Source organism: Genypterus blacodes, unplaced genomic scaffold, assembly GCF_046128005.1.
Source record: "Genypterus blacodes isolate CSIRO-AG114 ecotype Tasmania unplaced genomic scaffold, CSIRO-AGI_Gbla_v1 ptg000048l_1, whole genome shotgun sequence".
NCBI lineage: Eukaryota > Metazoa > Chordata > Actinopteri > Ophidiiformes > Ophidiidae > Genypterus > Genypterus blacodes.
Window position 1 is genome coordinate 1,920,065 of NW_027466861.1, and position 21,646 is coordinate 1,941,710.

Sequence of the window (21,646 nt, forward strand, 5' to 3'; positions counted from 1 at the left end):
GAAGAATAAACATGTATGCCTCGGTCCATTCCATGTTGAAAGCTCTGTTTTCGCCGTCAACTTTTCTCTTCTTAGAAAGCGCCATTGTTATTGTACCTCTCCTGACTCCCACTCACTTGCCTGTCTGTCTTCCTTCGCTGTAACGTTACTTTTCTCGCCTGTCACTCGCCTTTCACCTCTTCCCTCTGTCTGCACCGAGAGTCGCAATGTTTATCTTTTTGAATGCACAGATTTGATCGGCTGAGTAGCATCACGTGGGTGGCTTAACTCGCACGCGATTGGTTTGTAAATTTCCTGGTCCACGATTGGCCGAGTACATCACGTGGGTGAGCCTCACATGGGTGGCTTAACTCGCATGCGATTGGTTAGTAAATTTCCTGGTCCACTGTTCCAGTGCCGTAAACTAAAGTCTAGAAAAGCTGTGCCGCTTAAAATAGAAGCGCCCCGTCAAAATTAAAAATAATTTAATAATTAGTTGACTATAGGTCCGGGTCCGTATGGGATGGCGTCTGGGTCCGGATCCGGACCGCGGTCCGCCTGTTAGTGACCCAGGATCTAGTGGATGCAAGTCAAGTGTAATCACAGGCTCTTTTCTTATTATTTCCACAGTGGCCTTGTCATGCAGGTCGGCAGTTGAGCTAAGACAGAAAAATTTGTTCCCAAAATCGATGTCTTCGTATAAAAATCCAAATTCCCCGTGTACATTGAGTGTTGTAATAACTATTGAAACAAGTTCTTCCACTGTACTGGGAATTCCTGATGGAAGCATCAGTGTTCATCGTGTTCATCTAAGATGACTCCTAACTGCACTGCCATTGTCAATTGCAGTACATTGTCCTCAGCTGCAGAGGGAAAGAAGAAATTTAGAGAGTTTGTTAAAACTTGATGAGTTTACTTGCATAGGTTAACTTGAATTTCTTCCACAGAAGAATTCAACAAAGGTTCAGAAAACATTTGCATAAATAACAAGCCTCTTTACTGGTCATGATTTATTGACGAGAAAGGAGAAGAAAGGAGGAAAAGAGAGTATACAAAAAATTTATTGGTATAAGACTGAACAAAACTTGTCTTTAAATGCAACAAACAGTTACAATATAGTTAGATAGACTTCATTGATCCCATGAGGGAAATTGTATAAGTAGTAGCGTTAGTGACTTGTAGCTGAAGTGTTAAATTGTTGGAATACAAACAGTGCAAATACAGTTTAAAATTCAAAATTGCATTGAGCAATAAAGATTACAAGGGATAAATCTTTGCGTCGTTTCCATATAATTTAGTTAAGTTTGTGTACCGTTGGCATGCATCAAAAATAGAAATTATAATGTATACAATCGTCATCATAATAACTGGACTAATAAATAACTTGAGTTAACACTGTAAGCTTAACCATTCTTGACATATTACTTTAAAGTACGTTTAAAATAAAACAATAAATCAATACATACTATATGAATAACAATAGCTGCACCATTGTCTCTCAAACAATCAAGTATAACTTTCTTTATAAAAAATATGTTGAATATCGAACTTTAATTCATATAAAAATACATAAAGAAATATCTATTCAACAGGATGTTCAGCACAGTAATATGATTACATACTAAAGCGATAAACTTGGGGCCACATATCCTTTACAATAAAGAAAGGAACGGACAGAGTAGTGTCTCAAATTACACACACACCCTCACTACTTGTTTTGCTCATTGCACAGCAGAGACATTCCACGTACGGCGACGCAGAGCACCAAAGGGAATACGCCCGGCTTATCTCCCGTCACCGCCCGCAGCGCGTCACCGTCTCTGGTCAGCATCACGTTGGTGGAGCTGAGCAGCTGTTCAGCCAATTCAAAGGCTTTGTTGCCCTGCAGGATGCTGGGAAGAGAGTCGAGGGGGAGAGGCTGCTCGCTCTCCCTGAACCGGAACAACTGCAGACACACACACACACACGCTCAAGTCATTTAATGAGTTTCTAGAGTGAATGTAGTCATTTCAGACAAAAGTGGCAACTATAGTAGATATAGAGAGTTAAACTCACTAGTGTGTCAAAGGCCTCCAGGAACTCAGGACTGCAGTCGCTCAGAAGGATCAGAGTTTCATCCAACAACACTGTGAAAACACAAAATGCAGAATGTGAGTACTTAAAAGGCGTTTTTTTGTCTTGTTATTTTGAGACCAAAAAACGATCCGGGCGCTGTGTCTCCTCCTACCTTCCATGGAGCTGACCAATAGGTGAGCTGAGGTTAGGCGAGCAGGCGGCGTCGCAAACCCGTCCCCCTCACCTGGACCGGACCGCAGCAGCTCCAGCACGGCCAACACAGAGTTCCCCTGAACTAACGGCAGCTCCTCTGCCTCTGCCGCTTCACCTCTACACCAATCCTCCAGCTGAGGGATGGGATAAAGGAACAGACATAAATAAAAGTACGTGTGTCTGTGTGCGTGCGTGTCTGATGATACACACACAACCACAGAGTCCCTTAATATGTGCATGCACAGTAGATCAGTAGTCAATAGGGTAGGGAGATTGAGTTGATTGATTTTAATGTAACCGGCCAGACTGTCGGTGTGTGCCGATGTTAGAGTAAAGCTAGCTGCTCTGAGGTTGTGCGGTGCATAAGGCTCAGGAAGTGGTTTAAAAACTGAGAACTCCCGTCTGAGAAGTTCCCCTCAGTATAAATACACTATGATTACACGACTAGAGGAATCGCTTCCGTCATAGTGGGCTGCTCCGAGAAGAGGAACTCACACACTGATGACGGTGGAGAAGTGGCAAAGTCGACCTGTGACAGTGAGCTCAAAACAAAACAACATCCCCATCTGCATGTTTGTCTCTCTCACCGCATCCTCCAGACACCCCAGGGCCGCTCTGTCCCTCAGGATCTCCAGCAGCTTCTGGAAGAGTGTGCGTCGGTCCGAGTCGGGCAGCTCGGCCAGCGGGGACAAATACACCTCTAGCTCCCGCCACTCTGAAACACACAGAGAACCAAACACATGAGCAGAGGCCCGGGTCACTGATATCCCATCCCCAATGAAATCTAATCATCAAATCTCGCCCTGGCACACTTCTCGTTCTAACATTGTTATGAATTCAAAGTCAGGGGTAGAAATAAAGGAACCAGCGTCCTTCCATGTTATTATTCAATCAGCGTTTCACTACTGCTTTTGACTAGGAGGATTTACTCTAAAGGGGAAGTTTGCAGCCTCTTCTTTTCTTGAGGTCAAGTGTGTGTATGAATGAGCACCAACCGTTCTGCAGGGCGCTCTGCAAGGGGGCCTTTCCCCCCACCCGCTCTGCGCTCCAATCCATCCCGTCGAAGGAGTCATGAGATGGGGACGACGTTCCAGAGTCGGTCTCGAAGCCGCCGAGAGTGCCGGGATGCAGGCAGAGCTCTGCCGAACAAACACACACGTCAGCACGGGTCCATCTGATGTGGAACACACACACACGCACCCACACACACACACACACACACTTACCATACTGTCCATCTTTCTTAATCTCCAGTTCAAGGATGCTGTAAGCGATGACGGTACCGGGAGGGATCTCCATGGCGATGTCACTGTCAATGTCGATGTTATTCCTGTCTGTCACCGAGACCTGAGACACCTGAGACACACACACACACACACACACAATCACAATAAAGAAAGACAATCACAATCATTGCTCTCTGGAATACGCTCCATCAAGCTCCCACCTGGACGCTGGTGAGCGCCATGGTCCCCAGGCAGCCCAGGTTCTTGTGCCGGGTCTCCGTGATGGAGCAGGTGCTGGTGGTGACTATCCGCTCCTTGAGGACCGCCAGAACCTCAGCCCGCTTCTGCAACTGCTGCACCTGAGCGTGCTGCAAGTCCACCAGCCTGGACAGAGAGAAAGAGAAGGTCTGAGAAGGTCCCGGGTGTCGGCATGAGACATTAACAGTGGCGATAAATGCGTTTGAAAGGGTTTGATATGGATCACATGACCTCTGACCTACAATCTCCTTTGCTCCTTCGGATGTGAAAAAGCAGTCAGATCTCACCTGTTGCTCGAGTCGTGAAGCAGCTTATTCACGTTCAGCCCCTCTTTCTTCAGCTTGCCAAACGACGACTGGAGCTTGGAGGAGCCTTTGCCCTCCACGTTGACCTCCACAGAGCCCGCCGTCGCGTTCAGCTTTCCACTCCGCGTGTCCCAAAACTTGCCCTCGAAGCTCAGGAACTCGGACTCAGACACGTCTTGACAAGAGACCAGGTGTTAGCCGATTCAGCTACCTTTTTCTGTAGTTTGACCATAAACTAAGCTATTGTAAAACACTAGCTTTTTCCATAACTTTATTTACATTTGCTGTGTAGCTTGGAAAAAGATACAAGCTAGTACCAAGTGGAGTCAAGCTGGCTATAATTGTATAACAGGACACACAGCCACATGCTTGTCTACACTTACCAGGGATCAGCTGCTTGTCACCCAGCAACAAGTCGCTGAGGGTGAAGTGTGTGGGTTGGTACTTGGGCCTCTGCCAGAACCAGAAGCGGTTGCGCTTAGCGACCACTGCCATAGGAACCAGCTTGTGTGAGTTATTGAGACGGGACACGTGGATCAGGCATCCCTCCGGGTCGACTTGACGGACGAATTTGGCCGTTGCTTTGGAAAACATTCTTTAGCTGACGGAGGCTGTGGGGAAGAGAGAGGAGGAGGAAGAGACTCAAACCAAGAACCCAGATTTGGTTTTATGATTAACATTTACCACCTGTTGTAAGGGGGAGTGAGTGTGTAAAGTCCCGGAAAGCCACAAAGTGAGCTGGTAAGTATCTGTAACCCCATGCCCCAGATTCTCTTTGGTGACGTTTAGGGGATCACAGAATTCCCATGCTTGTTGTTTACGAAACCTGTGAAACACACACATACACACACTCACTCTCCCCGCCACGGGTCAGTTTTCATAGCTTAAATATTTAAAGTAATCGGGCAGAAGTGGAGAGGGAATTGTCCTGTGAGGGACAACACAGTGAAACAACAGGAGCGAGTCTGAGCTGCAGGAATGTTTGAAGTAAACAAGAGCAGGAGTTTAATCATGACTTTGGCCGGAGGGAAGAATGAGAGAGAACAGGAGAGAGTTCAGTCTCTCTCTCCTCCGTATCACCCCAGCCAAAATACAAACTTCTGCCATCCCTGGAGCTCACATGCTTTCAGGGTGTTGCGTCACTTGCTGAATTATTCAGGAGTTGTTGAGGAGGAACTGGTTCTCACCTCAAACTCTGATTGCAAGAGCTTTTCAACACGAACATGTAACCGCAGTTTACCACAATTTATGCTCAAAACAAGCATTTACAAGTGACATTTCTTCTGCCTGGTTAAATTGCAGCACCATACTTGAACACATTCAAGGTTCAGGAATCAGGTTTAACAAGATTATAATAATTTATTGACAGATTAAAAGGAATATTTGAAACAATTCAGCCCCTTCAATGAACATATCACAAACAGATCTCTCTCTCTCTCTCTCTCTCTATTTCTATTCTCTCTCACACGCACACAAAACCAGGCACGCACGCTGGCACACATGTGATCATTTCCCGGCATCCCGTCTCTAATGTATCCAGGCTGCCTGTGTGCGCGCGCTGACGCAGTGACATCAGCCGGCAGCATGACACGGATAAAGGTTATTAACTCTTAGAAAAAGTGACTAAATGAAAATTAACAAGCGAAAACATAGTGTTTGTGCGTATTTGAGGCCTGGAGGCGTTTACGCAGCGCATCGTGACTCATTTAACCCTTTTCTGTCTTCTAAAGCGATGCCAAGTGACGTAAACATGAATGAAGTTGCTTCTTACCTCGAATAAACTTCTGATCGAGTCCTGTATGCTGGATTCTGTGCGTGGCGCGTTCACGGCTCCTGGATAGTTGGCGAGGTTCCCATGCGTAAAAGTCGCCAGAGGAGAGGAATAAATTAGAAGTCCTCCGGGTATTAAATAACGGTTTGACGGGTATATAAGGATATATAAGAGCAGAAAGTAGGCAGGTGGAGAAAAAGAGTGAAACAAACCAACCCTCTGTGCGCTGAGCTCAGAACTCTGAGGATGAAGAGTGGCACCGTTATGCTCTCAGCGCGGCACATTAGGGCTCTGACACGCCCCCTCCGACGGACTGCAGAGGCAATTATGGTCATTTGAATGTGTGCGTGCGTGCGTGCGTGCGTGCCTGTGTCTGTGTGTGGGGGGACCGAAAAAGGGAGAGATGAGTTTTGAGACATGATCAGACTTGCCTGTATTGATTTTCTTCGTTTCTCTGATTCAGTTAGAATGATTGATATGATTGATGATTGACTAATGATCGAAGATTTTCATTCATTCAGAACATGTTAGTCAGTTTCGTATGTGTGACTTAAGTTGTGGCCTTGGGTTGACATCCTCACAGTCCATCTCCATGTCCCTGTTCCAGAGATAAACAGCAGTAATACCTCCATCCAAGTGAGCCCAGAGTCAGCCCACGAACGAAACCAGGTCAACATGTTCTCTCAAACAACACTGTGAGCCATTCATGTTAAAGCTGAATGGACACTAATGCAGTAAAGGGGAAGTACATATGTGTGTGTATATGTGTGATCAGGAGGGTGCATGTGGCGTTGCGGTACACTTGCTACAAGAGATAAACCCTTTGAGGCCTGTGAGGGAGAGGCCCTGCTGAGCCACAGCGAACCACTCTGTTCTCACCACTACCCTGTAAGGTTTCAGGGAGGTTACAGGGGGGCGGTTTGGACACTGGTTGTTTCAGACGGTGGTCCCGGTGGCCGGAAATGATCTAAAAGCAAAAACGTGTTGTCCGTGACGTTACCGTTCCCAGCGCCCGCACGCGCAAAACCGGTGCGCGCGCAAAACCGGTCCGCCCCCTGTAACCCCCCTGAAACCTCTGTTTCGGACCAGAGGTTTCAGGGGGGTTACAGGGGGCAATTTCGGACACTGGTTGTTTCAGACGGTGGTCCCGGTGGCCGGAAATGATCCAAAAGCAAAAACATGTTGTCCGTGACGTTCCCGTTCCCGTTCCCTCCCTGAAACCTTTCGGACACACAACGAGACAAGTCCCCCTCCATCATATAGTTTATTTACTCATTTTGTCATGAAGTATTATTGCTGTTTTACAGTCCTGCGACAGTAGCGTCTGTGTTAAGACGAGGCAGCGTTCAGGCTAGAGTCAGAGTGTTTTAATGAACCGCTCACACAATCACTGAGTCACCCAGCAGACAGGATGGATGAACACATGAGAGACACTTTGAACTTTGACAACAAGTTCACTTTTCACGCCTGCAAAGTCCACGTGAGTCAAACATCATAATGACATCATCTTAAATAAAGTCTTTGTATACATGTTTTTGTTGTTTTTGTGTTTTTTTTGCATGACTGCTACAGCAGTTGTATGAGTGCAGCACTGCAGTAAAAGAGGCACTTGGGTAAAAATGCTCAGACGGAACAGAAGTCTGTGATTTGAGCGTTAAGTCGACACCGACGTCGTGTATTCAATCAAACTGAGAGGAACATAATCATAAAAGCTGAAAGGAGATTTAAGAAGAAGAAGAAGAAGAAGAAGAAGAAGAAAGTGATTCTCTTCGGCCTCTTCTGGCTAAAAGAGGAAGCAGAAATATTCCATAAACGTCTGGGTGACCGTGACATGAAATGAGCCGCAGGTTGGAACAACTGTAGGCTGGTATCACTTCAATCTTTACTGTCGCATTTCTCCCTGTGTGTGCGTGTGTGATGAGTCTGACACAGAGGTGACGTCCGGCCCTTCCATTTAAGCCAGAGGTCACCACAGCACAGGAAAGTCCACTTTAGTGAAGCCGGGTTCTCGCCGCTGCTCCCAGTACGCGTTGGTGCTCACCCAAGTGTCGTCCTCAGACCTCCTGTCGAGAGAAGAAACACATTCAGAAACAACAGAAAAGACTCTTTACGTTACATGAAGGTAACTGAGTGTAACTTAGAGCATTGTACCTGTAACCCGAGAGAGTCCAACCCAACCTGAACTCACGCCGCAGTGTTTTGAATCGGAACCTGATAGTAGATCGTCGCGTCCCGAGTCTGACCGCGCCCCGAAGCAGAGCACTGAACCCCAAACCCACCGTTTCTTAAAACGACGTCACTTCCACACGTCTATTTTTGCTTTTGAGTCCATGTATTACATTTTTCCCTCACGTTAGTCACCTCCGTTATCTCACGCGCACAACAGGAAGGAGACGGTTCCAGGTTTAGGCGGTCAAATTGTGAATTTTCTATTTCTGACTGATTTACACATAACAACTCAGGTCGATGGTCACAAGGCTGCAGTCACAGCTATTTTTACGGCGTGAGACAGTGACTCTTTGTGATAAGAGACACGTAAGGTGGAAAAACACAGTATACCACTGTGATCACAAGCACTCACGCATACAGTATGTGAGTAAACATGGACCTACTTGAAAAAGCGCGGCTGGTGTGTCATGTTGTTGTCCTGCAGCACTTTCCTCCTCTCCCGTTGCAGCTGCTCTATCCTCTGCTTCTGCTCCTCCGCTCCATCTGTGTTCCCCTCCTCCAGTAGCCTGAAACAGACAGAGCCAAGGAGTCAAACAGGAGAAGAAGGATTATTCCACCTCCTCCTCCTCCCCCCAGACGGCCGTGTTCTCTGCTTATTCACCTACACAACCATTAAAGTTCTGGCTGTCCCCTCTGTTTTATTTTAAACCATTAACTACGCTCGCTGGCCAATCAGATGACAGTTGGAAACATTTCTATAGGACAAAATGGCAACGGTGATGATGAAAAATTGAAGACGAGACAGACGAGCGGAGCACTGACCTCTGGTCCGGCCTGAAGCGTGAGTCTGTGGGGGGCAGCAGGGTTCGCGTGGAATCCAGTTCATTCAACTCCACCGCAAACTGGGTAAAGCCGTAGTACTGTTCCTGGTTCTCAGGCATAGGATCTACACACACATACACACACACATTAGCAGATGTGTCATGTGAAGGTCAGTGTTGTTTGATGGACGCGTTTGGTGAAGCAATCACTCACTTGCTCTCCATATGCATGTGGCAGAGGGGGGGTCGCCCTGATACACCCCCTCGTGCCACTTCCCAAATAAGGAGTGCACGACTCTTCCGTCCGAGTCGGTAATCACCGCCTCGATCTCGTTCACCGTTGAGCTCCACGATCTCGCCTGAAAAATAAAAAGAACAATAAATGCAAGTCATTTCTTCATTTAAATGTAATTCCTCTTCTGTAATTCCCCCTCTTCTGGGGCCGTTTCCCTTAATAGTGCTGAAAACAAACAGATTCTCTCCCTGGTGCAGCTTGTATCCATTGTAAAACCATTTTTTAAACTTAAGAGAGTTGTGTATAAGTAGAAACACCTTGTCTTAACAATAGAACTATTAAGAGACCCAACATAGAAAATAAAATAATGTTCCACTCTTGGAGGAGGGACATTAAACGGGCAGAACGGAACATGTGCATGTCCCCACCTTGATAAACGTGACTTTGCACTGGCAGGCGTCGCTGTTGAGGTTCTTGATGGCCATCTCCCCGTAGTGCTCGATCCAGCGCTGGCCACTCAGGATGTTGTGGATGCACGACGTCACTTTGTTCCACTCGTAATGATCCCCGAACCTGGAGAGAATCACAACAGGAACATCAATTCTGCTACAATTCCTACAGTATTACAAAAATTAATTCTGATCACTACAAAGCTCTAAGTGTGTGTGTTGGCAATTATAGTCTTGACCACACACACACGCACACTACACACACTACAAGCACCACACACGCACGCACGCACGCACGCACGCACGCACGCACGCACGCACGCACGCACGCACGCACGCACGCACGCACGCACGCACGCACGCACGCACGCACGCACGCACGCACGCACGCACGCACGCACGCACGCACGCACGCACGCACGCACGCACGCACGCACGCACGCACGCACGCACGCACACACACACACACACACACACACACACACACACACACACACACACACACACACACACACACACACACACACACACACACACACACGGGGCTTACTCAGATAGTGTGACATGTGTGCTTCCCACAGGAACGATCTCCATGGTTTTGCCCCAGAATTTGTTCTTCCACCGCACATCTGAAACAAATGAAGAAGAAATGAGCAGGTGAGAGGGTGAAAGCGCCAAACACTGGAGTCTATGTACATCAGTGTGTACTTACATCAATGGGTACATACATGTGGTTAATCTAAAGTTGAATAATCTGCACAATAACTGGCTGTTATGTAATATAAAAGTCTGACAGCTTTTGTATTTTGCATGTTTACAGATTTAGGAAGGGCAGAATGAGGGAAGAGAGAGAGGAAGAAGTGTGGAGAGAGGAACATCAAGGCCACAGAACGTTGCATAAGATTATTATACATGTACCACAACAACAACTTAAACTTAAATATAACCTACAGCATGTGCCTAATAACAATCACTCTCTATGTGTGCAGGCAGAGAAAACTGCCTCTAGCAGCTCGCACACACAAACACACACACACACACACTCTCTCTCTCTCCCGCTCACCTTGCCAAAAGGTGAAGTTCTTTGAATCGCAGTGACACACCGACACTGGCGGATGATGACTCACCTGGGAAACACACAGAGGAAGAGGGCAGATGAGGTGAAAGTCATCACACAGAACACACATCTGTACATCTACTACGTGGCGCTTATTCACCTAGAGCAAAAAACAGGCAGAGGGCGCTGTTCTCCCAGTATGGATGGCCGACTACAAACTATATGATGCAGATTGTTGATTGTTACTGTTTTGATGTGTTTGAGTCAGAGCTCCTTTGTAGTAAAGGGGAGTCACGTGTCATTCAATCAGATCTGTGTCACGTTCCGCCATGTTCTCTACCTGTTCAGCGATGAACCTGAATCCCTTGTCGGGTCTGTCACACTCGTACGTCTCTCCCAGGACGGGGTTGAAGGGTTTACTTCCTGCTCGAAAGTAGGAGGACGCATACGCAGATATGGCAAACGTAGCGACATACACCTGCAGAGAAATCAGAGGGTGGTGGGTTACATCTGCCCTGCGCATGTGTGTGTACGGTATGTTCCAGACAGGCATGAGTGCGTGTTTTCATAACACAACACGGGCACCGTCTGAGAAACTGCTGAGCGTGTGTGTGTGTATATGTGGCACTGCGAGTGTTCATGTGGGAGTGTAAGCGTGTCTGTACAAGACTCGACTGTGAACGGGCAGGATCCAGTGTGTCTTTTTGTGTGATTGAGTGTTAAAAAAACAAAAAGGAAGGAATACAGCATTTGTGCTGCAAATTACATTTTACGACAAGAAAGTCAGGATTCTCTATATTTTTCACCCTAAATTTCAACCCCTAATTGTTATAGCCAATGAAAAGCTAATTTAGGTGTCATGCAGCTTCCCTATCTGCTCTCCATAAGGACGTAAGACAGAGAGGACGTGCTTGTCTCCGTCTCCGTGTCCTCACCATGCGCTGGTAGGGGTCGTGTGTCTGGTTGGCGGTGTCCAGCAGCTCGCTGTACTCCAGCTCCTCACACAGCCTCTGCAGGGTGTTGAGCGGCTCGTTCAGCTGCACCGGCATGGCCACCTTGGACAGGTCCTTGCCGATGTTGTTTCTCAGGATGTGCCACAGGCTCACACTGCTTTCCGGACAGGGGGACGGCAGCGTGGTGCGGCGGCGGGGCACCATGGCGCCAACTAGTGGGGAAGGAGGAGGATTCCTTTTCAGCCTTAATCTCTTTTAACTCACGCCGGCCACTGTAGAACAAACTCATCACATCAAGTACCTGAGTTGTGTCTGTCCCTAGCTCCCTCATTGCTGTAGGTATCCATGGAGACGCTGTCACTGACGTCACTGATGTAGGAGTCGTCATCAGACACCTGGAGACAGAAATTTCCATGAGAAAAGGTCAGAGAGTAAGAGATACACAGCATCAAAAGGACACACACACACTACAGTGTGCTCAGGAAACACATCTGCCAGCACTGCTGCATTTGTTCTAAGAAGAGGAAGTGATGGACGGCGTCTGACCTCAGAGGATGAAGAGGAGAGCAGGTACTCTTGAGCATCAAAGAACTCCGATATGGACTCTGGGATGGACGCTTTGCTCTCGTTGGACACCTGGTGGACCAAAGAGTGGGAGCCGCCTGGATCCTCCTGATGAGAGAAACACCACTGTTACAACCATACAATGGCGGTTTGAGAACATTTCACAACTAATTTAGGCCGTTTTGATCTATAGATGACTTAATTTCACAAAACAAAATCATTACATTGTCTAAAAGCAACGGTATGCAAAATGAGCTGAGTCACTCACTGAGGCATAAGCGGTCTTCAAAACAACAACCTGCGTTGGCTGTGGGGCCTGGAGGTCGATGGTGTGCTTGACCCGGTCTCTCTCTGCGGACAGGGAGCTGTAGGCCGACTTCAGCGTGACGTGGACTGGACACGAGACAAACAAACGCCAAACAGAGACAGGAAATGAAAGACAAACTCTTCGCAGAAACGCGTCACAAGCCTCACAAGGTCCCCCAAAGTGGCCCAGACCCAGATAGTGACTCACTGTTGTTGGCCAGCCTGCAGAAGTCCTCCTGCAGGCGGGACACCTCCGTAGGTGAATCTGGAGATTCGGGACAAGCCTCCGGGGTGTTGGACTCGGTGGTGGAGAGATTTGGGTTAGAGGCGTGGAGGCGAGGGCTCTGAGACGAGATGCAGCTCGGGACCTGCAGGACAAAAGAAAGAGTGAGTGAGGCCACGGCGGTGATGTAACAGGGTCGCCGCGTGTCACACAGAGGGACACGCTGTCGTTTCTTCTTCTTCAAACACAGCAGATGGGTGAGAAACCGCGTGCGCACCTGTAGTGTGGCTTTGCCTTCTTTGCCGTTGTTCTTGGACCTCCATCTCCTCGGCCTCTTCTCCTTCTTGGGAATGTCCTGTGGCGTAACGAGGGAGAAGAGACCAAAGTGACCAACCACAGCAGGAACATTATTCCGGTGATATTCAAAAGGCCTGTGGAGCTGGTGAGTGAATGTCAGATATCTCCAAAATGCTTCAACTTCCAAAAATAACACAGTGAATATCAGTGACCTAGTTTGGGGCGTAATTATCATGAAAATGGAGTTTGTGCAATAGCTGGAGTGTGACTGCAGACTGCTTTTCTGTTACCACAAATGAGGTGATTACATGCTGAGCAAACATCCCAGTGAGTAAACACTGCCTGTGTGCGTGTGAGTGTGTGTGTGTGTGTGTGTTTACTTGTAGTGCACTGATGGCCGGGGCCGAGTACGTTCGGTGGATGACCTCCATGCTCTTCAGCAACAGGTTGAGCTCCAGCAGGTAAGACCCGCACTCCTCCAAGTCTGAGGATAAACACACACACACACAAACACATACACAGACACATACACAGACACATACACAGACACATACACAGACAACATACCAGATCAAAGTTTTGGCAGTGTACAGACTACAAGCGGGAGACGAGCCAGAACACAGAGAACGCAACGCGGTGCCAAGACAAACAACTCCCGACGGGCGAGGAGGCCGTTAAAATGCTGAAGCGGGTAAAGCAGGAACACGGAGAAGAGGCGACAGATACACAGGCACTGACCTTTGCAGCACTTCTGCATGTCCTCAGAGGAGTGGAGCCAGGAGCTGACCTTTGCCTGGTGGACCGAGGCCTGCTTGGTCAGAGTCGCCCTCTGCTTTCAGACGGAGACAACAAACAAACAAACAACGGCGTTACAACGGCGTCAGGAAGCAGAGAAGACGGCGGATCTGTTTTCTAAAAAAAAAAGCAAGTGACAGGGACGCCTTACTTTCCTCATGGAGTCATTGACGGTGGGGGAGGAGGAGGCGTGGGGGTGGAAGAGGTGCCTCTCGTGGGGGTAAGTGGCGATCTCGTTCTGGCGGAACACGCGGTGGTGGCGCAGCTTAGACACCCATTCCTCAAACAGCTCTGGAGACTTCACCTGAGAGGCCGGGAGAAGCGAAATCAGTCCGAGCCTCGTCACCTCAGGTGTTATGTTCTGGATCTGGCTGGTTACAAACTTTTCGGGCTCTTAACCAAGTTATTTTGGGTTGAAATGCTCCAAATTCTGTTAGCTCTGTGTCTGCGGTGAGTGGCAAGCTACCTTGAGGTGATAGATGTTGTCCTCCGTGTCCAGGTCGATGCACATGGCCTTCTTCTTGATGGACATGACGGATAGGCCGACGTCAATGCAGCCGTGAAGCTTCCCCTTCTTCAGCTAAAGGAAACAACACATGAGTGTTTCTGTGTGTGTGTGTATATAAGAATAACAGAGGGATGACTCTCTGGAGGGGACACTTACATCTGTTCCACGTTTTGCATACTTCAGGATGCCTCTCTCCAAAACAAAGTATCTCTAAGTGGGCAGAGAACAAACTGGATCAACACACACACACACACACACACACACACACACACATTCATACACACACAAATCACTCTCCTGACTTGGGTTATCACACTCTTTGCTTATACAAATACAGTTGCCAGCACTAAAAGTATGTTTTGTACTGATAACGCCACTTGTCCATGACCTTGCCAATAAATGTCATGGCAGCAGCACTAACCACCATGACATCGCTCCAGTTTTACAATATGAAAGAATTACACTGACGCAGCGTCGCGACAGAACAGGAAACCTCCATAAAAATGTTAAACACGGCATATTGACATGTCAATTCCTGTCACAAGGCCGCTGGTTCCGTGTCTGCATGAGAACAAAACACACACAGAAGAAAACGAGGAGGAGGAGAAGGAGGAGGTGTTGAGGTTACAGTATAATTAGCTGAGAATGAAAACAACAGACAGAAAGAGATTAAGAATCACCGCAAGTCCATTATTGCTGCTTTACACATTTTCCTGTAACTGAACTGAGTCAGCACAACTCAGATTGACATTTTTGACGTGGCGTGTTTCCCTCAGGAGGGGTGGGAAACACCCGAAATGCAAATTGAGCCGCGCAAATCTCCCGATAAATGCAAACCAGCAGTGAGTTGGGAGAGAACCTGCGTCCCCAGCTGAGACCTGTATCCGCCAGCTTTCAGGCCTTTGGGAGGTGCTCACCTTGTGCCATCCCTTCATGGGCCACTTCCTCCTCTTGAGTAAGAAGCCCTCCTGTTTGTCAGGCTCCTGCATGATGGCAGGAACCCCCCTGAGCCCCTCCACGATCTCCCAGCTGTCCTGGGGAGAGGAAGAGGAGGAGGAGGGGATGAGTCACATAGGAGAATGGGTTTCGCTCTCAAAAGTCTGTTGCTTTCCGCTGCCATGAAGGGGAGTGAGACAATCTAAACATGTTTTTGGGGTGTTAAAGGGCTAAGAAAATAAATACCAACAGATTGTTATTGTTACTGAAAGGCTGGATGTTGTAATTACAGTCGTTATTGCAAATAAAATAATGCCAGACCAGCATTTCATCCAGCAGTTAAATAAAAAACACATTCATTAATTAATTAATAATCTGATTCAAAGCAAAGATACACTGAAAAGCAACTTTACACACACACACACCTGGTTGCTGTCATGCCTGGAGGAGGAGCTGCTGTCACTGTGTGTGGGTGATGGCGATGTCATCGTTGCGCGACCGGTGCGCGTGCTTCCCGCCGCCGTCCTCTGGTTTCTGTGGAAACCGCCGCCGCCGTAGCAGCAGAGATCACAGCGGAGCCGCCGGGATCATCATCACTCTGACCTTTGAAGGCCACAACACACACACACATACAGCAAAGGTTACTGCGCGGAATAGATGGCGTCAGATCAATATTTCATTAGACGAGAGTGAAGAGCGCCTGGCGTCAGATGTGAAGAAGAAGAAAAAATGCGTAGCGCGTCCCCGCGTCTGCGCCCCCGGTAGACGCTGGACGCGGCGGTGTGGAGCTCGCCTGTCCCGCTGTTACGCCTCAATTCATGTGTGAGCGCTGGTTTAGCGCCTCACATCTGACGCCATAGCAGAGACAGCGCCATCTTTTAAAGAGAACAGCAGCAGCGGCGAGACGGAGAGGAAACGCGGTGTGTGCGTGTGTAGTCCGAGTGAAGTGAAGCGAAGTCCGCCTGTCTACTGTGTGTGTGTGTGTGAGTGTGTGTGTGTGTGTGTGTGTGTGTGTGTGTGTGTGTGTGTGTGTGTGTGTGTGTGGGGGGGGGGGGGGGGGGGGGGAGTTCGCCGGTGTGTGTGAGACAAGCCAAACATACCGCGATGAAGTTTGTTTGACATTAGATGTTTTTGTTTCGAACTAAAGTTCCCTTTTCGTTTCATTTTGAAATTCAATTACTTCTTGTTGAATATACACTTAAATGAAGATGTGACCTCAGCGACTGTGTGCATGTTCAGTCTCATACGGAGCCTCATGACCTCTCACATACACACAGTCCAGGGGTCAAGCATGTCACTTCACCTGTCAACTCTCATCTAAGTTAACTTCCATGATGGAACCAAACAGACACTAAGATCACAGTCTGGCCCGTCAAATTTGATCAATGGGATCAATGCCATAATTGTGAGACTGTTGGGCCTTGACAGAGATATGAATTCCACTCCAGGTGTACATCGGAGTACAAAGTAAACCTCCACATTGTCACTGTGATGTAACGTGCATTCCTCTCCTTGTGCCACTGCTGACGTGTCACAACCTGACTGTGTGCATGAGGGTATGTTATGTGTTCGTGGCCCTGCCACTCCCTTCACACTGTGAACAGGGCAGCCATCATGGTGGAAAACTACCCTGAGGGAATGCCGCTGGGCTTTGAGTGCACACAAGCATGAAAGTTTGTGTAAACTTCAGGATTGGAAGTTTGAGTGTGGAATGAGTGTGTGTGTGTATGGTGCAGTTCCCCAGGGCCTCAGTTACAGTCAGTACCATGCCCAGGACATGAGTCATCAACAACAGGAAAGAATGTGCTCAGTGCTCCGATACCCTCGACACATCATAACACACACAGTTAGCAACAGTCAACACTGGGCTAAACACAGAGCCAAGCACATGGACGGCCCACTTGCTTCACAGCGGAAGGACAGACGCCGTGTTTGAGTAGGTTTCAGAGATTAAACTTTGGGTGCGTTTGATTTAGCTCCTCAGGCTGTGAGGTTCACACTTTTCAGGCTGCGGCCTGCCCACCATGGGTGTGAAAAACTCCCTGTGATTATAGAATGGTTACACTGTAAACAAAAAAGCTGTATGCAACCATAACACACACCAGATGTGGTGTAGGATCTAAGGACCCTGATGGTGAATCTCCAGACAGGATTTGAGACAATTACCACCTAAACCTAGACTTCACAGGTCAGATCCGGTCCAGATTCACTCCTGTTGAGTGTCGACATTTCACACCACTTCCACACAACCGTGTTGCTCATCTTCAAACTAGTCATCTGCTGGTGGAATGCCGTCTCGTCTGACCGGTGTGCGGAACTGGAGGGAGAAACGCGGATGCACAGCAAAGAACTGGACCCCGTGCCGCGAGCCACCTACATACACAAACAGTCAGCATGTGCAGCTCAAACACTCCACTCACTCCATTACTTGGCAGCGGCATTTGCAGCAATGCACTTCCTCCAGACAAAACTTTTCAAAACACAAAATACAAACCACTTCCTCACTTCAGTGGCTTCGAAGCTCACGTGAACAGTAACAGTCTGATAAAAAAAAGCCCAAACCCCCTGCCGAGACCCTGACGTACCTGTGCTAAGTGATTACTGTAGTATTGTACACCGCTGGCACTGTAAGACTAGACGGGCTGTGTTTTACCACCACTCTTACGTAACGGGAGTCAATCATTAATGGCACAACACCTTGTTAATGACCTGTTAAGATGGAAAGGGGTCATTGTTGCAGCAGAAGGCCACAGAGTCACAAGGCCCGAACCAGGGAATCTAAGGTTTAAAGGGGATGAAAACCGGACAAATTTACGAGGTGAAATGTGAAGACTTGGTGCTTTTTAGTGTCAGAGTCCATGAAATCAGCTGATCGGAAGGATAAACAGAATTGATTTTGTCTTCATGGACAACTTTTGTCAATACACCCAAAGGAGCAGAGTGGCAAAGACGCCACCGGTAATCCACACGAGCGTTTCTCCTGGCATTTCTGCATGTTAGTGATACAGTTCAGGTTCTGTCTCCTCACAGGTTGGAGGCCACTGTCTTCCCAACTGTCGTTCTTGTGCACATTGCAATGATTGTATTACTTCTTTCCGATGTTGTGCCCCTCTCCGATATCAACCAACTGTGATAGCCTTTGTTAACCTGCTGGCTTACAAATATCCAATGCGTTGTAAATTAATACCCTGGTGATTTCACAAAACATCATGTTCCCAAATTATAGACCTGTGTTATGCACGCTGGGAACTGATGTGAGAAGACAACGGAAAGTTACTATAGGACACTGATCCATGAAGAAATGCAGGTTTAAAAGGGTCCAATGTCATTGAAGAGCACTTTCTGTATCTAACTGAACTTAGGTGGAGGCTCAATCCTGACCAACCTACAGACAAACTTGCCTGTTTGTGTTTCCCAAACCTCTCCCATGTCAAACTCTCTGTGCACACACACACAGCAGCAGCTCTCTGAATAGCTCTGGAATGTTGCTTGTCGGTGCATAATTGAACTAACACTTAAAAAACGATAATTTATCTAACATTGCCTGGTTTGACTCGACAACGGCTTTAAGCAATAATCGTATCTAAAGTAACCCCTGTTGTTTCCCCGGAGCAAAGCCTCTGTTCTCCCTCCCAGTTTTCGTGACAGAATCCCAAGAAAACAAGACTGAAGCCTGAGGGATTGTCAGGCTGGAGTTTCCAGTCCAGGCCCAACAAACACACAGACGCTGACTTATTTACCGACCCATCTGCTTTCAGCTTATACTTATTCTTTAAACAGCAGGACTGCCATCAACCCGGCAGTCCACATATCTGCATATCCCCCATTACCAGCAGACTGGGACTAGGAAAGGGCCCTCGCAGATGGTCTATGCGTGGCTCTGCCTCCCATAAAGAGCCAGAACCCTCTGGCAAAGCTTCTTCGCAGAATTATCAAATTAAAGCTGTGCATAATCTACTGATTATCATACTGAGAGCCGAGGAAGGGCGGCCTAACATCCGGCTTCATCATCTGGCTGCATCATCCGTCAAATTATTTAATGATTTTCAATAAAAGGATGTTGACTGATGTGTTCTTAAGACTGTGTGGAGACGGCGGCTGCAGGGGGAGAACAAGCATGGGGACAAACATGCAGATTCTTAAAGATGACATAATTAAAAAGCTGTATCACAAATGATGTCTTTGTGTGTCATTCCTACAGAAACAAGGCACACGCTGTGTTAGTGCTCAATCAGAAGTTGCTATGGATACAAAAACCAAAGCAAGTGCAAGAATATATTCAGTTTGTTTGTGCATGAAGGAAAATCTGAGGGCATAAAACATGGAGCTATTTATAGTTCTGGTGCCGCTACCGGCTGAACCATGATTTCTCAGTGTCTCCTTGGCACCGACTGGAAGATGGCCACCACATCCTGTAACCCTCAAAAACAAGTGAAGATCACACGTGAGGGGGTTCTCAGATTGGTCACTTGATGTATTAGTCAAGGCAGGAGCGTGCCATGTTTGCCATCTTTTCAGTGGGTGTTGTGTAAAAGAGTGAATGACACACAGATAAAACAATGACTCATGGCCACATTGGATGTTACGCCCAGACACGCTGCTGTTGGGATTAATATGCTGCTTGAACTCTGATCAGCTGACGGTGAGACACTTTATTGATTTCTAAGGGGGAATCCACTTTTGGCAATCCAGGGGTTTCCTGCCTGGCTCAAGGGCGCTATAGAAATGCAGATGCAGCCCAGGATGTTGGAGGTTAAAGGTTAATCTGTATGCCTGCCATTAAAACGGAGAGCTACTGTCCATTTGATCCAAGGCAGATATTTTTGGTGACTAGCACTAAAACCGGATCACACTCTATGTGTTTTTCGTCCATTTATAAACAGATTATTTCCTGTAATGTCACAACCTACAAGTCATGGACACACCACACTTAAGCTGAAATCACTACATGCTGGTGTGTGTTTACTACTGACCTACATTATGTGACTGTACATCAGTTTATTCAAACATGTAAACTTCAAAATAAGAGTGGGCCACCTCCACCTGCATTCACTCAATGGGCAGAGTTCACTCATACTACAATTGCGCAATACATAATGTATTTTTGCCAATCCATAGAATCCAGTCATAAAAAACACATATTACAGACACAAGTAGAGTGTTAAGTGTGTGTAAGCACTGGGACTATGAGCTCAAATCTTAATCAACAATAATAAAAATGTATCAACTGCAAAGAATGTTGTAAACTTTGGCATAGTGAAGTTTTCATGTTATTCTATTCTCTGCTGAAATACTGAATACTGAAGAGGGAGCGATCCAGGCACCATGATGGTACACACTGTACCACAGGTTGAGAACCAGTGTGCTGTGAGCTCCTAACATGCAAAGTTCCATCTTAATGTGATCTTAACTCAGGATTTCCCGACTAATTGAAACGCTTTAGGTAGAATGTCGTCACTGTAATATCAGTACTGTGTAATACTACTGAATTTGTGTGTGTAATAGTCAAAGTGAGCGGGGACACACTCCTCAGGTGTCCCGCTTACATTCACTGCTGCCAGCTGCCAACACAGCAGCTCGAACTTGTCCACATAGACAAAATGTCCACACACACGCACAAAAACATACCATGTGTTCAAAAAAGCTGCGCACACAGAGTACCGATACACACACCGAAACTACACGTTAACCTGAGCGTGTACACACACTCACACACCGCACACACACACATATTCAGACCAAATGTCAGCAGAAAGTCCCATTAATAATTCTATCGACAGCGGCGAGGTTTCACACTGATTCGAGCGCTATGACTGTCGATTCATTCAAACGGAAGCTGGAGTCATAGGAACCACACACACACTCTCGTATACATTCACACCATAACGCAGATAAAAGGTAAATAAAGAGATTCTTACGGTTGTGAGTCGAAACTACAGCATCTTTTCGTGGAAGAAGGAACCTCGGCGTACCTGACTGCTGCGGGCTGCAGCTGCGCGAGCGTCATGCCCAAGGTTGTGGAGGGGGAGGGGCCTGTCGTGACAAACGTTCCTCTCGACCAATCACGTATGGAAGGCGGGTAAAAAAGGCGGGGCCGACACGTTTTTGAATTGACCGTGTGGTGACGTAACCAAAGTCAGCCCTTGAAGTAAATAAATAAACACATAATTAAGTAAGACGACGCCAGTCTAAAAGAAAAAAAAAAATCTTCATAGACCATAGGAGTTTGTAGAAAAGGGGCACACAAAATAAAATAAAATGAAACAAAATAGTATTTGTGTGACATTTATTGTGTAGCACCTTTATTGGTAGTAGTTGTAGTAGTAGTTCATAATGTGTAACTCAAGACGGTTGTAAATGAGGATTCACAGTGGCACTTCGAATAACATCAATGAATCTTTGATGTGACCTTTGTGTGACGTTTGTGTGCCCTTTTGTGTAGCACTTCGTATCGCCTCTAATTTGATTTTATTAGTTGTAATATTTATTAAATAGGGTTACATGACTACGTTTCTCTTTAACATCA

At 47.2% G+C, this 21,646-nt stretch overlaps 2 protein-coding genes across 5 annotated transcripts; both read right to left on the bottom strand.

Annotated features, from left to right (window-relative positions):
* Window positions 1-954: 954 nt before the first annotated feature.
* On the bottom strand, window positions 955-6,656 carry LOC143000673 (gasdermin-E-like). Of its 2 annotated transcripts, XM_076150078.1 has the most exons (11): window positions 6,024-6,656; window positions 5,808-5,869; window positions 4,420-4,647; window positions 4,019-4,211; window positions 3,695-3,857; window positions 3,474-3,603; window positions 3,243-3,386; window positions 2,835-2,962; window positions 2,207-2,381; window positions 2,035-2,105; window positions 955-1,924 (listed from the first exon to the last, which is right to left on the bottom strand). In XM_076150078.1, exons 3-11 carry the CDS (start codon window positions 4,628-4,630, stop codon window positions 1,688-1,690), a joined length of 1,452 nt encoding a protein of 483 aa, XP_076006193.1. In that variant the 5' UTR covers window positions 4,631-4,647; window positions 5,808-5,869; window positions 6,024-6,656; the 3' UTR covers window positions 955-1,687. The 2 variants fall into 2 exon arrangements, with proteins under 2 accessions (XP_076006193.1, XP_076006192.1); XM_076150077.1 differs by having other exon boundaries at window positions 5,808-6,656.
* Window positions 6,657-7,052: 396 nt separating this feature from the next.
* Window positions 7,053-21,141, bottom strand: LOC143000669 (oxysterol-binding protein-related protein 3-like). 3 transcript variants are annotated; one of them, XM_076150066.1, is made up of 22 exons: window positions 21,039-21,141; window positions 15,546-15,723; window positions 15,102-15,218; window positions 14,341-14,394; window positions 14,143-14,256; window positions 13,828-13,980; window positions 13,620-13,710; window positions 13,262-13,365; window positions 12,862-12,939; window positions 12,570-12,729; window positions 12,324-12,448; window positions 12,038-12,163; window positions 11,793-11,886; window positions 11,474-11,703; window positions 10,879-11,016; window positions 10,545-10,608; window positions 10,032-10,110; window positions 9,461-9,605; window positions 9,012-9,156; window positions 8,799-8,922; window positions 8,420-8,542; window positions 7,053-7,870 (listed from the first exon to the last, which is right to left on the bottom strand). In XM_076150066.1, the coding sequence occupies exons 2-22, from the start codon at window positions 15,606-15,608 to the stop codon at window positions 7,774-7,776; spliced, it is 2,424 nt and encodes an 807-aa protein (XP_076006181.1). In that variant the 5' UTR covers window positions 15,609-15,723; window positions 21,039-21,141; the 3' UTR covers window positions 7,053-7,773. The 3 variants fall into 3 exon arrangements, with proteins under 3 accessions (XP_076006181.1, XP_076006179.1, XP_076006182.1); XM_076150064.1 differs by having other exon boundaries at window positions 13,620-13,713; XM_076150067.1 differs by lacking the exons at window positions 15,546-15,723; window positions 21,039-21,141 and having other exon boundaries at window positions 13,620-13,713; window positions 14,341-14,414; window positions 15,102-15,212.
* Window positions 21,142-21,646: the final 505 nt, after the last annotated feature.